Raw genomic sequence first — 14,219 nt, 5'->3', positions numbered from 1 at the left:
CAAATCAGCAGCTCTTGCCCCAGGAAGAGAGGAAGGGAGGTAGCAGGAAGGGGGCAGGGAAGGATTCCAGAAGGAAAGGGAGAAAGGTGTGCAAGAAAGAAGGGCAGAAGGAAGGAAATGAGCAAGGGAAGCTTGGCTCCGTGCGGGGAGCAAGAAGAGAACCAGAGACTGCCTGTTCCTGCCCGGCCCTTTCCCTGTCCTCATCCATCCTCTGCAGGTGCCATAGCCCAATGCTCCCTCCAAAAAATCAAGACACATTTTATAACCATAATCTTGGGATGGAGTGGGAGGGCCACACTGGGCTTTCTCAACTACCAGAAGAAAAACATATCTTTCTTGGGAATCGCAATTATTTGAAAACAACATCAAAACAAAAGTCTTGCTTTATGTCTCTGGCAATCTCCAACATTTGTATTTCCATTCGGCCTATCTATCTCTCTGACCCTGTTTCCCTTTCTGTCTACCCGTCTTTCTACATATCCATCTGTCTGTCTCTTTTTATATGTCTGTCCACCTATCTCCTCCTCCCTTCTGTTGTTCACCAGCACTTCCTTTTCCTCTCTTGGTTCAGAATTCCCCACAGAGGAGCTGAGTTGATCAAGGAGGTCCATGCAGCGTTTCAGCACCACGGTCAGCACCATAGAAGGGGGTCCCTCCCTAAGCTCTGACCACAGATTCTCAGATACTGCTCCCAAGGGAGGAAAAAAATCAGTAACTCTTTTCCTCAGAGTCCAGGAGGAAAAAGGAGAAAGAAATTAGCCAGGCCCCGCATCCTGGGTGTGGAGGACTTGGGCTGCCGGTGGAAGACCAGCTCTGGGGCCAACCAGCCAGGCACTAACCTTGAAGAGGCGAAGGATGTTGGCCACCATGATGGAGACCGAGCTCCCGGAAGCACCAATGACGCCCACCACACGTTCAGGTTTGGTGATGATGGGTGGGCCGCCACTGCCACAGCGGACCTCCGTGCCATCCTTCTCGATGAGCGCCTGCACAAAGGTCAGTGACTGCTCGAGGGCATGGGTGTCCCTCGAGCAGGTGTCCAGAATGCGGGCGCCCAGCGTGATGTTGGGCAGCAGGTCCGGGTCATTGTTGATGCGATCCAGGGCAAACAGCATGGCCTCCAGTCGGTGGATGCCTTTCTCCTTCTTAAGTTCCCCGCAGGCCTTGCCCTCCGAGCCCCGGCCGTGTACCGGGAACAGGCCTCCCAGTGTGATGTCCCCATCTATGCGGATGGAATTCATGTGGGGGTGGCCCTTGGGCTTCCCCAGGGAGGAAGGCACCCAGGGGCCATAAAGGCTAAGGAGCAGGCAAAGAGGCAGCCGGGCCCACCACCAGCCCCAGCCTGTCTTCCCAGGCATCTCGGAAATCCCTAGAGACCCATGAATGGCAGGCCCCACTCCTAGCCTTGGCAGGCCCCTGGGCCCACAGCCTGGAGCAGCATGGGTGGGGCAGCCCCCAAAAGTCTCTCCGGGGCAGCTTCAGCAGCGGGGGTGCTGAGGGCGGCCAACCAGGTAACCCATGCTGGTGCTCCTTGCCACTCAGGCAGTGCTCAGTTGCCGTCACGGGCCATGCCCCCAGGCAGCCAGGAGTGGCCAGGGAGAAGCAAAGCTCTAGTCTTGGTCCCCACGTCCTGCAGGTCTGTTCTTGACGGATGAGTGTGAAAAGAGAATGCTCCTAGTTTGACATATCTTGGCATCAAGGAGAAAACAGCTCCAATGCTCTCCTCCTACCAACCCTAGAAGGGAAAGAGAGAGAGAGAAAAAGAGAAAGAGAGAATCAAACAGAAGCCCAAAGAAGACATTAGCTATTCTGATCTCTCATCAGGAGCCTGAGAGAAGGAGATGCCGGGGGTTATGGCTACAGGCTCCACAAATCTGAACTTGGTTTTCTCCCAGCTGCTGCTCAACTTTGGTTCAAGTGGGAGAGCCTGAGGCAGAAATTAGGTCATGTTTGAAGATTTCACAAGGTCTGTACCCACTGCCATCAGAAACCTGGGCATCAGATAGCACACACCCCAGGATCAGCCTGGAACTGACTTGGGAGGAAGAGGGGTCTTCCTCGCCTTCCTCAACACTTCTCACCACATGACGGAGTAGCAAGAAACCAGTTCCATAGTATCCGACCCCATTTTAGAGATGAGGAAACTGAGGCCCAGAGCAGGGGAGCATTTTGCCCAAGTCACACAGGTAGTGAGAAGCAAAACATCATGCAGAACCCAGTTCCCCAGCTGCCAGCTCTGGGACCAGAGATTCTTAGGTTCCTTGGGGACCCAGGGATAAAGAAAGCCTGCACATAAGAAACCAGGCTGGCATCTGCTCACTCTGAAGACCAGGTACCAGCTGGGGCTGTCCGGGTTCAGAATCCTCCTCCTTAATCGGGAAATGCAAATTTCACATTTCCACCCCAGCTGCCAGCCACCCCAGGGTGAGGAGGGTAACCTCAGGGGGCTCCAAGCCCAAGAAGACAAGCCTCCTTTTCATTTGCTTAGCCTCCCTCCCCACCATCTTTCTCAAAGTATTTATCTCTCAATTTCTCCACTGCTCCTCCTCTCTCCCCGACTTCCTCCCTCTGAGAGTGGGGCTCAGGTTACAGCCCAAGCTACTGTACATTATTAGGATCATTGTCATTATTATTGTTGTTATGATTAAATATTTATCTGCAAGGGTAGAGGAGAGAACACCAGCTCTTCCTCATTCTCACTGCTAATTTGGGCTAATTTCCCCTGGGGTTCCTTCCCTTGCCCCAGCCTCCTGCTCAAAGCCAGCAACCTCCCTCCCCTCAACTTAGGAGGCCACAAGGAGAAAAGCTAGCAGCTGAGTCAGGGACTGGTTGGGGCGCTGACTCCCAGGCTCCCCTCCCGATGGGCTTGTCAAAGGAAGACCAGCAAGTCATGTGCACATGCTATGCCTCAGTTTCCCAAGCTATTTAGAAGAAAGGTTTGCATTTGGATTGGGGAGTGGGGTTCCTAGAGATGTGGTGCCTGCATCCAGCCAAGCAGGGGTGTTGGAGCTACTGGTCCCCAACTTGTAATCCACCCCCCAGAGGCCCTGACTACTGCAGTTCTGGGGAAAGGAGAGGGAAGAGGGTACAGCACCCGAGTCTAGGCCTCAACTCCCGGACTTCTCTGGCAAACACCTTCTCAAACCTCACCTCACATCTGACCCCTCATCAAAATGCTCCCTCACCTGTTAGCTCCTCAGAGGCCAAGAACACAGCTACTAATTTCCCTGCAGCCCATTTTGCAGGGGAACCAGAAGTCCGGAGGCCTCCCATATCCCTCCCAAAGGCACAGAGCAAGTCAAGATGGGGCAAGACTCGGGGAGAGACCTGGGGCAGCCTGCAGGAAAGCTTCCTAATACCACGTTAGCTCATGAAGCCAGGAACCAGTGACCCAGCACTGGCGGAAGGGCTAAGGAGAAGGCTGAGAGTAAGAGCCTTTAAGATGCTGGGAGGGAGGGAGACCCCTGATTGGATCATCTCCAACCCCACCTCCCTGTGCATGAGCTTATCAGATCGCTTCCCCCAGGGGCTGTAGGGAGTGAGGGGCTCTGGGGGACTCGCCAATGATGCCAGGGCCCCGTAATTCAGACAGGAGGATCCTCAGACAGGAGGAGCCTCGGACAACTCCCCCAGTCCTGCACCCGCCCTGCCGTCCCCTGGAGAGGCTTTGGGTCCCAAATCTCTGAGACGGAAGGGCTGGAGGAGGAGGCGGCCTGGGGGGCATACTGCCCCTGCAGGGGCACATTCTCAGCTATCACAGGGGAGGGAAGGAGTACCACGGGTGGGTCAGCCTGCACAAGGCAGTGCTGTCCTGTCCAAAGGCTGGAGGGCCCGTGGAGCAATGACAAGGCCGTGTGCTGAGCTGGGCCCCAGACTAAGTGCTTGGTTTACGTTGTCAGGAGCTGGCTGGCGTCATCCCTCCCGCACAGATGAGCCCACACTCACACAGTGACCTCCACCCCAGGCACACGGCGCCACACAGACCCCTCGCAGCCCCCCGCCCCACCGTGCCAGCCCAGAGGCCTCCTCGAGTCCCCTGCAGGTCCAGGCTTGGGTGGCCTGGATTAAAACTGGTGGGATGGTCGGCATCACTGTCGTGATGTGGCCGGGTGCCGAGGCCACAGTAGGGCAGAGGCCGGCTGGGAGACTGACAGACAGCCGCTTCTGACTGTCCGTCCTCCCGGGCTTCCAGGCTCTTCGTGAGGGCTCGAAACCGGCTTCTCCTAGAAACTTGAGCCTCTCCCCAGGCCAAGCAACCTGCGCATGGAGGCACGGGTACACACACCACACACACACACACACGCACACATACACACACACACACCACACACCATTCAGAAACATATACACACCACACACACCATATGCACACACATATCCCACACCTACTACACAAGACACATGTACCATACACACACACACACAATGGAGAGAGGCAGAGGCTACACAGAGCAAGGAGGCCTCAGTAAGAAGAAAAGCAAACACCCGCAGAATTAGAATCAAGACCCCAAGGCCCCAGGCCCAGCGCCAGGCTGCAGAGCCGGCTCACAGGCTCCCCCCGCCAGCAGCCCTGGGCCCCACTCCATCCCTCGGTCCTGCCAGGCCTGCCTTTTCTGACCATCTCCAAAGAGCTTGGGCAAACCACCGCCTCTTTTAGCCTCCCCTCCTTCCTTTGATCCTGTAGCAGGAACAAGGGAAAAGTAAAAATACTCGGACTGAAAGGAGCCACCAAGAGCAGAGGCTGGGGGTGGGGCAGGGACAGCCGAGGCCATGCTTCCAGATGCCACAGGGCTATCTCGATCTTAGGGCAGGGGGACGGAGTTCTCAGACAGCCCTCCAACCTCAGACACCTCAGACGTTCGGGGGGGTTGGTGGAGGGGGACATATCCCTCCCCAGATGAAGTCACCGGGAAGGCAGGGGGTCTAAACAGGTGCCTGCCACCCACCTCCAGGGGGTCTCTCATTCTGTCCTTTCTCTCTCCATCCCCACCTCTCTCCTCAACCCCTATATTCCTCTCCCCTCTACCCAGGGCCAGATCTTTGGCTCCAGACAAGCAGGGCAGGAAGAGGAGAAGAGGGAGGAGCACGTGGTCATCTCCACATACAACAGCATTTCTCAGAACATCCTCTTCAGTGAAAGGGGGTGTGAGAAGGCGATGGCTGTCATCTACCCTCCCCCCACAGCCCAGGCACCACACTATCTGAGGGCATCTCTGATATCTGCAGGCCCGCAGGGAGGAACTCCCCCAACCTGCTTCGGTGACCCCTTCCACGCCCTAAGGAGCTGGATCCTGTGCTTCCTCACATCTAACCTAAACCCTTCCCTCCACAACCAGGGCCCGGGCCAGGAGGAACCACAAACCATAAAACAACAACCCGATCCACAGAGAGCCACTGTGATTTCCTAAGGTCTGACTTATTTTCCACTAAGCTGCTTTTGATTCTCCCAAAGCTAAGGAAAGAGAATTCTCCCCAAGCCCAAAGTCAAGGCCAGAGTCAGAGGGAATGACCCTGCTCTCCACTCCCTGGGATGGGGGCTGGGGCTGGGGGCTGCTGGCAGAGCTGCTGGCTCCTGCTCTCAGCCTCTCAAGTTCTGGGCTCTTCCACCCGCCCCACCTCCCAGAACTCCCCCCACCCCAGCCGCTGCCTCTCTTGAGTCAGGCCTCCTCCCTCCCCTCAACTTTTCCACTTGAATCCTCCCTCTTCACCTTTGCCTCTCTTGTGGCCCAGCCCTGGTGCTCAGAAAAGCTAGGCATCACGGATGGATGAGTGGAGTCTGTTTGGAATCTCCTGAGCTGTTTAGATGCCTCATCGCCCACATCTCACACTTCCCCAAGTGGGGCTGGCAGCTTCGCTCCCCAATGGGAATATCGAGAGAGAACTGGAGGTCTCCTGTGCCCACAGGAGCCCATGGGGACCTGAGACACGGGCCTGCACGCCACCTCTGCGGCCCCTGCTCTCCTAACCCCCTGTGGGACCCCACACTGGTGTGCTCTGCTGGACAGTCTCCTCCCAGATGGACAGGGGTAGACCCAGGGAGCAGCACCCTACCTTGCTCCACCAGCAACAAGGCCCATAGTTTGATCTCCACCAGTGTGACTCCAAGTCCATGGGGGTGTGGCCAATTAGTTCCCTCAAACCCCAGCAGCCCAGGTTGGATCATGTCGTACTCCACTTGCTGTCTGCTTCCCAGCCTGGCACAGTGCCAGGAACTGTGGACGTGAATGAATGATGTGATGTTATGAAGGATTCTAAGCTCTTCCCACCCTCTCTCTCAGGGCATTAATGTAACAGGAACAGCAGCCCAGTTCCAGGCCTGAGGCACTCCCCAGGCTAGCCAGGCCAGGTCTGAAAATCAGGAAGAAGCCACAGTGGGGGTCTGGGCTCCATACCCCCTTCTCTTCCCAGCTCCAAACAGCTCCAGCTCTCCAGCCTGCATCAGGAACCCTCCCAAGGGCAGAAATCCCAGATCTCGCTTCTCAAGTCATCACTTCCCCATTCCCCGGAACAGCAAGGGCCCGATTCCGAAGTGACTGGTTCTGTGCTGGGCATGAGGTGGACACTGCCATGTACGTGGACGGAAGGAAATGGCCAGAGGAGAGGAGAGATGAGGATATCATTCCTCAGCTTAATGCCCATAGAAACTAAAAAGAAAACTTCAGATCCATGGCTGTGCTTTCCCCACTCCATGATTCCCTATAGCCTCCTACCTGTGACTCTCATCCTTCAGGTAGCCACTGGACTCTTCCTCCTCTAAGAAGCCTGCCTGGATTATCCCAGTTCCTGATTCCTCCTCACACATGCATGTCTCTCTCTCTGTTGCTATTTGGCAAGGATGAGCCTGGAAGATTTTAAGGGCCTGCATGAACCACTCTCATCTCTGTATCCCCTGTGCCTAGCCCAAGGCTCAGAACACAGAAAATTCTCAATAAACAACAAGACACGGGCAGGTCCATGCCCAGAGTCAGCCGGCAGCCAAGGGGGATCCCAGAGCAGAATCTGCAGCAGCATTCCCCATCCGCAGAGTAGGTCTTGGACCCGGCACCAAATTCTTACAACCCCCCTGTGTGGTCAGGCATAGAATACAATCTCATCTGCCACGGCAATCTGGCAATCTGGTTATTGACCTGTGTCATTGGAATGTGTGGTGAGCACCTGCTGTGTGCCGGCTCTGCTCTGGGCACTGGGAAACTAGAAGTTAGGAGCAATGGACACCAGCTCCTGCCCTGTGGGGTCAATCTGGGAGGTGGCACAGGACAGGCGATAAACAGACCACACAAAGATGTGCGGCGCTTTGGGGAATCAAGGGGTTAGGAAGAAACCTAAGGCGGGGAAGGAGAGATGTCAAGACCCTAGTGCTTTTTCAGAAAAAGATAGGGATGGCTTCTCTGAGGAGGTGGCATAGAAGGAACAACAAAACACAGAAAAGGTGTGAGCCTTTCCTGGGGAGAAGTGTCCCAGGGAGAGGGAAACAAGTGCAAAGTCCCTGAGCTGTGCTAAGCATTCATTGTTCTAGGACCAGCAAGGAAGCCAGTGCACCTGGAGGGCTGTGGGAAGGCTGAGAAATAGGAGAGGTCAGAGAGAGCATCAAGTACAAATCTAACAAGACCTCTGTGGCTGGAGAAATGGGGGCCCACTGGAGGGCTTGGAGCACAGTGACAGGCAAGGATTCACGACAAACTCCAAGAGCCGCCACCTGCTAAGGCCACAGCAGCTCACAGACACTGGAGGGCAAAGCAAGCCCATCTCATCAGCTCTGGGCACTCCCCACCCCTGCCAGTTCAGCCCATGAAAGGCCCAACACTGATCCTCCCCCTCCCCAAGAGCCAGAGCCCAAATCTCCTCCACCTACCAGCCCCCACTCCCATGCAGACCCCAGGGCCTCTCCTTCCTGCCCCAACTCACCCCACCCCCACCTACCGCCACCCTCCCCAGTGTTCTGGCACAATCCAAGTGGCCAAGTATCTTTGTTTGCAGCTGGTGCTATTGTGGGCTTCCGGGCTAATGTGGTTTCTTCCTCTCTCCTCCTTCTTCCTGTCCCCCCTTCTTAAATCAGAGCTTCCCCAAATCCGGCACTGCCTTGGAAGGCTATGGCCCAGACTAGCGCAGCATGTCAAAGCCCAGACTCCACTGTCTGGCACAGCCACAAACATGACTGTGGCTGTGGGTGACACTCCCATTCCTAGGCCACACTGCAGCCAGGCAGGGAGAAGGCACCGTGACACCTGAGAAGTAATCACTCACTGAAAACCTAAGAATCCAGGTCAAGTCCCTAGTCTTGTTTCCAAAGATCTAAAATACCTGGGGCGCCTGGGTGGCTTTGTTAGTTAACCCTCTGCCTTAGGCTCAGGTCATGATCCCGGAGTCCTGGGATCAAGTCCCAGGTCAGGCTCCCAACCCAGCAGAGTCTGCTTCTCCCTCTCCCTCTAACCCTGCTCTCTCTCACACACTGTCTCTCTCTCTCTCTCTCTCTCTCTCTCTGTAGTAAATAAATAAATAAAGTCTTTTTAAAAAAGGAATTTTAAAATCCCTGGTAAGGATGTGAGCCACAGGGGCACCTGGGTGGCTCAGTGGGTTAAGCCTCTGCCTTTGGCTCAGGTCATGGTCTCAGGGTCCTGGGATCAAGCCCCACATCGGGCTCCCTGCTCAACAGGGAATCTGCTTCCCCCTTTCTCACTGCTTGCCTCTCTGCCTGCTTGTAATCTCTCTCTCTCTCTCTCTCTAATAAATAAATAAATAAAATCTTAAATTAAAAAAAAAAAAAAAGATGTGAGCCACAGCAATGACAGTGCTTTTACTAGAAGGCACAGCCCCCATCAGAAAACAGGTGTGAGGGCTAGTTCCTGTCCCGTTGTGGGGTGCGGGCGGGGGGAGGGAGGACTAAGGGTAGGGGACAGGGCAGGACCAAGCTTGGGACCTGCAGCTGGCCCGGCTCTCCTGGGACTCCCCGCATCACAGCCAATGGACAACCAGAGCTTTGTCCAAAACAAGCAGGCTTCATGAAACGCCACACCAGCTAGTCAGCGTGGCTCAGCCCAAAACGGCATGGGCTGGCATTGTGGGCCGGCACTTACCCATTAAAGCAGATAATATCTACCTTAATTGAATGGGGTCCAGATAATGTCATTACACGCTGCATTCCCCAATTTATTTAATATACGTGTGTACACATATATTTACGCCTCGCTGCTGCCACGAGATCGCCAAACGGTGAGGTTAATAATAAAACATTTCGACGGGAGTCATCAGCTTTAATTTAAGGGGTGATTTTTACTACCCTTGCGGTGCTCATCTTTCCAAGGAGCCAAGAGAAACAACGGAGAGGCTGAAGAGGCTCTCTTAGGCCCTTGGGCTAGGAGGCAGGGCAGGCAGGGCTGAACCCAGCAAGTTCTGCTGATCTGTCTCCTTCTCATGTGCGGGGCCAGGGAAAGGGGTGGTGGTGGGGGGGTGTCTTAAGGAAGCTTGTCTGGCTTGCAAAGCTATGAGCCTGGAGTTGGGCCGGGAGGCAGCAGGGGCACCCTGGTAGAGAGGCAGAGTGAGAGGCCAGAGAGAGGCCAGAGATGGTAGACAGTCAGGAAAGAAGGAGTTCCCAGGAGCTGAGAAAAGGCAACCTGCACTCTACAAGGGCCAAAGGCAGTGAAATCTCTAAATTAATTTTTGATAGTCCCCTGCTAACTAGGGCAGAGTTGACATGAAAACAAGCCCTCCTTGGCCTTTCCAGGAGCCGGCACCAGGCTGGGTGGGAGCCACAGAAGGTTAGTGTCCTTGACTCCAGGCCGAGCTGCCCCTCAAGGGAAGCAAGCACCTGGGTCTCCTGTCTCAGGTCAGCCTAGCCAGCTGCCAGCTCACCTGGCAGCCCCATTGAGCAAGGGCCCGAGTCCCCATGCCAGCTCCCCCCACGCCTTCTCCAGGGTGGCAAAGGCAGCTTCCACTCTGCAGAAGAGAGATAACCTTCCAGCCAGCAGCCAGCGGGGCCCAGCTGCCCAGGCTGCCAGCGGGGCCTGCCCACTGCAAAGTTAAGTTCTCGGCCAAGCAGAGGAGGACAGCAGGGTGGACAGATGTCTTGGGGTGGGTGGTAATTAGGGGCTGCCAGCTCCGAGCGCTTTTCTGGGGAGAAGATGTGTCTACTGGCTGTAATTATAAAGGGCAGAAACCCATGGGTCCTGGTCCCGTCTTTTCCTGCCAGCTGACACCCAGCAGCAGGGTGGGTTCCGGTGTGGCTGAGCATCGAGGAAGCTGGGCTAGGGACCCCCCTCAGAGCTTTCTCGCCTGGGCCACCCCCCCCCCCCACCAGCAAGATGCTCACTCCCTCATTCTCTGGCTCACTTGCTCTCGCTGGTGCTCTCACCTACCTCAGGCTGCCTGTCTGCTGCTGTGCTCTGCTAGGCGCTCCTCCTGGGGACGTCACGCCTCCAACAGAATGAAGCCGCCCCGACGCAGGGTGGGGGAGGAGGGATGAGGGAAGACAGGAGCGGCCTACGCTAGGCCACTGAGGCCGAGGAAGCTGCTCAACTCCTGACATGCTCCCGCCTCCCCGCCTCCCCTTCTCCCCCTCCGCCTGCTCAGGACCCTTCTCTGTGCCAGCTGCCTGTCCCCCTCGGCCCCCCATCCCATACATCTCTCTCCTGAGACCCACAACCAGTAGGTCAGCATTGCCATCTCCCTCTCTGGGCCTCTCTTAAATGTAGGTGTCCCGTGGAGAGGTAGCCCTTGCAGTAACTAGAACCTCAAGGGGGTATAACTTTCTGGTATTTTTGTCTCTGAGAGGTTGAAAGTGGTGACAGGTGGGGGAAAGTTTATGGCTTACAGACAGAAGTTGGAGGAAGATGAAGACAGCGGGGGAGAAGAAGTGGGCAGACACGCCCTTCCAAGGCTAAGCAGAGGTTCAGGGGTACCAACCCCAAAGACCCCACCACCACACCAAGGACAGGACTCTGACTAAAGCCTAAAGAGGTCCTCCAAGTGGTCCTCCTCGGGGCCCTGGGGAAGGCACAAGGGCTCTGACCCCCAGTCTCCACTGTAGACACGTCCACCTCAGGGGCCCTCACCACTGTCCCCTAAAGCCTGCCCAGGGGAGGCGATCACATCTGGAGCCCCCAGACACCTCTGCGGGAATCCTCCCTGCCACCTCAGGAAAGGTCACCAGGAAAGGCTCCCCGCGGATCCTCACCTTTTAGTGGAAGTTCTCCCAGCCACCCAGGCACTGGCCTCTGAAGAGCTCAGCACTCAGACCCCAGGCCAGAAACCCCACATCCCCTGTGGATCTCAGGGGGGAAAGTGGGGCAGAGCCAGCACGCACCCTGGGGGAGTGAAGCCCAGCAGGCTGTGGGAAGGGGATGCCCAGTATAAGACTGAGACCGCTAGCGGCCCTGCCTGCCCTGGGCCCCCACTCTCACCCCAGAATGGAGACTACGAGGGGAACACACATACACACACACACACACACACAGAGTACTCCCTCTCCTACCACCAAGAGCTTTCAACAGACGACAGAGGGTCAGACAGACTAACTACCGCTCCAACAAACACGTGGATTCGGGCACCCCACTCGCCAAGCCCAGCTCAGTCCCAAAAAGCAGCTCTCCCCGCACCCAGGGGCAGGCATGGTGACGAGAGGGGTACGGAAACCGGGAGCCTCCTCCAAAAAGGACCTTAAATCTGAAGGAGGGGGTGTCACTCGTGGCCTGGGGGCAGGGGGCGCTCGTACGTTGGGCCTCAGGACTCCCTGCCGCCGCTGCTGCCGCCCCATTTCAGCACAAACAGCCTCAGACAGCCCGGGTGCGGGGGCGCCGCTCTCAGGCCGGGCCTCCACCTCGCAGCCCCGCCCCCGCGCGGGGAGGGGGCTCAGCCAGTTCCTGGGCGCCGGGGAAGCCCGACCCCGCAGGGGACCCCCCAATAGACACATACACACACAAACACACACACACAAACGCGCGCGCGCACACACACACACAAACACACACACACACGGCCTGGCTACCCGCCCGGCGTCTTCGTAGAGACTCGGGTTTACCAGGGTCCCAGAGAGGGTCGGTGCCGAGTATCCCAGGAGCACCTGACCCTGAAGTCCCGGAGCCGCGGGGAGACCCCAGACCCTAGAACGCAGTCCCAATCCGCCGCGGCCGCGAGCGAGCGGCTGCCGGGCCGGCCGGTGGCGAAGGTGGCGCTGGGGCGGCCGGAGGAGCGGGACGCGGTGCAAGGGAAAAAAGCCGAGGCGCGCGAGGCTGGCGCTGCCAGCCCTCCCGCCGGGAGACGGCGGGGAAGGGGTGCAAATAACGCCGCGTGCCCCCGCCTGCCCTACCCCTGCGCAAAGGAGGCGCGCGAATGCCGCGGTCCACACCTGAGAGCTGGCGCGACCCCCCCCCCCCAATCCGGCAGAACCTGACATAACCCTCCTAAACAGAGACACTTTTCCCCAGGCCCGAAAAAAAAGGGGAAAAAAAGCCGCTGCCCCATTCCTTCTCTCGGGGGCATTCGGAGACACTGCCCCAGCCCCGAAGGGAGACCTTCCAGCCTCGGTTCCGCGCCCTCCAGCCCCGAGGGCTCGGATCCGCCAGCCCTCCTCCCGGCAACCCTGAGCGCGGGAGCCAGTCAGAGGCCACCTCCCCGAGCCCCGATGTCCCCGCCGCAGCCCGCGCCCCAGAGGCCGGAGGGCACAGTCCCCTCCGCCGGTTCCCGGCGGGCTACAACTCACCGCGCGCCGGCAAGGTCTGTGCCAGGGCGAGGGGTCGGTTGCGCTCCCGCCTGCCCCGGGGGCGCAGAGAGGCGGCGGCGGCGGCGGCTGGCTGCTAGCGCTGCCGGGAGCCCGGGCCGCGGCGGACGGCGCTGACGCTGCGGACCGAGCCGGGCGCGGAGCCGCCCGGAGTCCGGGACGCAGCGGGGATGAGCTGGCTGCTGCCCGGCCGGAGCCGCCTCCAAGCGCGCGGCGTTCTGCCGCTGCTCCGGCAACAGCGAGCCGGCTAGTCAGCCCTGCTCCGGCCCCGCCGAGCCCGGCGTCCGAGCCGAAGGGAGCGGGCGACGCGGCTCCGGGCAGCGGGGTCCAGCCGGGGGCTCCGGGCGGGGAAGGGAGTGGAACGGGAGCCGAGCGGCGAGCGCGGCCGGCCGAGATGCGGGCGCCCGGCGGCGCCGCGGCAGCAGCAGCAGCAGTAGCAGCAGGAAAAAATGAGAGCGAGCGAGAGAGCGCGCTGGAGAGCGAGCGAGAGACAGGGGGAGCGAGGAAGACGCGGAGAGGGGAGGCTGCGGGAGGGGGCGGGAGCGCCCGGGAGCACGAGGGGGCGAGGGGACCGCAGCCGATCAGCCCCGGCGCCCACTGCCGCTGCCGCACTCGGGAAGACGTGAACCCAGCCCGGCAAGTTTGCGCGGCGAGTGCGGGCCAAGCGCGCGGCGCTTCCGCTGGCCTTTTAAAGAGAGAGCACCTGGGAGCCCCCCTCCCGACCCTGCACCTCCACCGCCGGAAGGCCGGAGCTCCCAAAGCGCCCCTCCACCCCGCCACACCCCGCCCGCAGTCTTTCCCCCTCCCACCACGCCCCACCGGCGCCCTCTCCTGGAAGCCCCCTTCCTTGCCCCCCCCTCAGGCGGGAATCAACTTGGCCACCCGAGGATGTGTAGGGAGCCCTCCCAACTCCAGAGGTCGAGGGTCAGGGAACACAGTCTCAAACACACACCCTGGGAAGTACAGCAAAGCACTGCGATGCAAAGGGGTTGCGCTCCTCCCCACCCCTGTGCGTCACTAGAACCCCACCCGCAGGGCCTCTCCTCACACATCCGCATGCACGTTGCGTGTGCCCCCATGTGGCGTGTTCATTTGCACGCCCCACCGCTCCTGGTTCGAGCCTATCACGCACCTATCACGTGGGGGGAAACTGAGGCCCAGTGAGGCAAATCCACTTACCCCTAGTCTCCCAGCCTGTCAGGAGGGCTTCTTTCCGCTGAGGCCCCCTCCTCCCCAGAACCCCACTAAGCTAGGGGATCCCCCAGCCCATGGTCCGCAGCCCGCTGGTCTCCCTCCAGCACTGGTTTGCAAAGTGTAACAGGTGGCCTGGCGGCAGGCTAACACAAGCCAAGGAAAGAATCCCTCAGTCAGGGAGAAGCCAGAGCCCCAGCAGTCCGAGGCGGGGGGTGGGGGTTGCTGTGAAAAATCCCAAGAGAGGGCCTGCCTCAGAGGCAGGCAGGGGAAGAAGAGAAGGAGGAAGCCATGCAGCCCTCTTAGGATTGCAAGA

At 58.6% G+C, this 14,219-nt stretch overlaps 1 protein-coding gene across 6 annotated transcripts in view; it reads right to left on the bottom strand.

Annotated features, from left to right (window-relative positions):
- The window catches only part of GRM4 (glutamate metabotropic receptor 4), a 117,386-nt gene extending 103,384 nt beyond the window's left edge, over positions 1-14,002 (bottom strand). For 2 of the 6 annotated variants that reach the window (XM_032340603.1, XM_032340597.1), the window contains exons 1-2: positions 12,695-13,473; positions 840-1,735 (exon numbers count right to left, since the gene is read on the bottom strand). In XM_032340603.1, coding sequence (XP_032196494.1) covers positions 840-1,358 — 519 coding nt within the window. In that variant the 5' untranslated portion in view covers positions 1,359-1,735; positions 12,695-13,473. Of the gene's footprint in view, positions 1-839; positions 1,736-10,352; positions 10,416-12,013; positions 12,183-12,694; positions 13,474-13,664; positions 13,686-13,891 lie in introns of those variants that run through there. The other 4 variants (XM_032340602.1, XM_032340600.1, XM_032340598.1 and 1 more) reach the window with 4 other exon arrangements.
- Between the last annotated feature and the right edge of the window lie 217 nt (positions 14,003-14,219).

Source organism: Mustela erminea, chromosome 4 (genome assembly GCF_009829155.1).
Source record: "Mustela erminea isolate mMusErm1 chromosome 4, mMusErm1.Pri, whole genome shotgun sequence".
In the NCBI taxonomy this organism is placed as follows: domain Eukaryota; kingdom Metazoa; phylum Chordata; class Mammalia; order Carnivora; family Mustelidae; genus Mustela; species Mustela erminea.
This window is presented reverse-complemented; position numbering and strand designations above follow the sequence as displayed.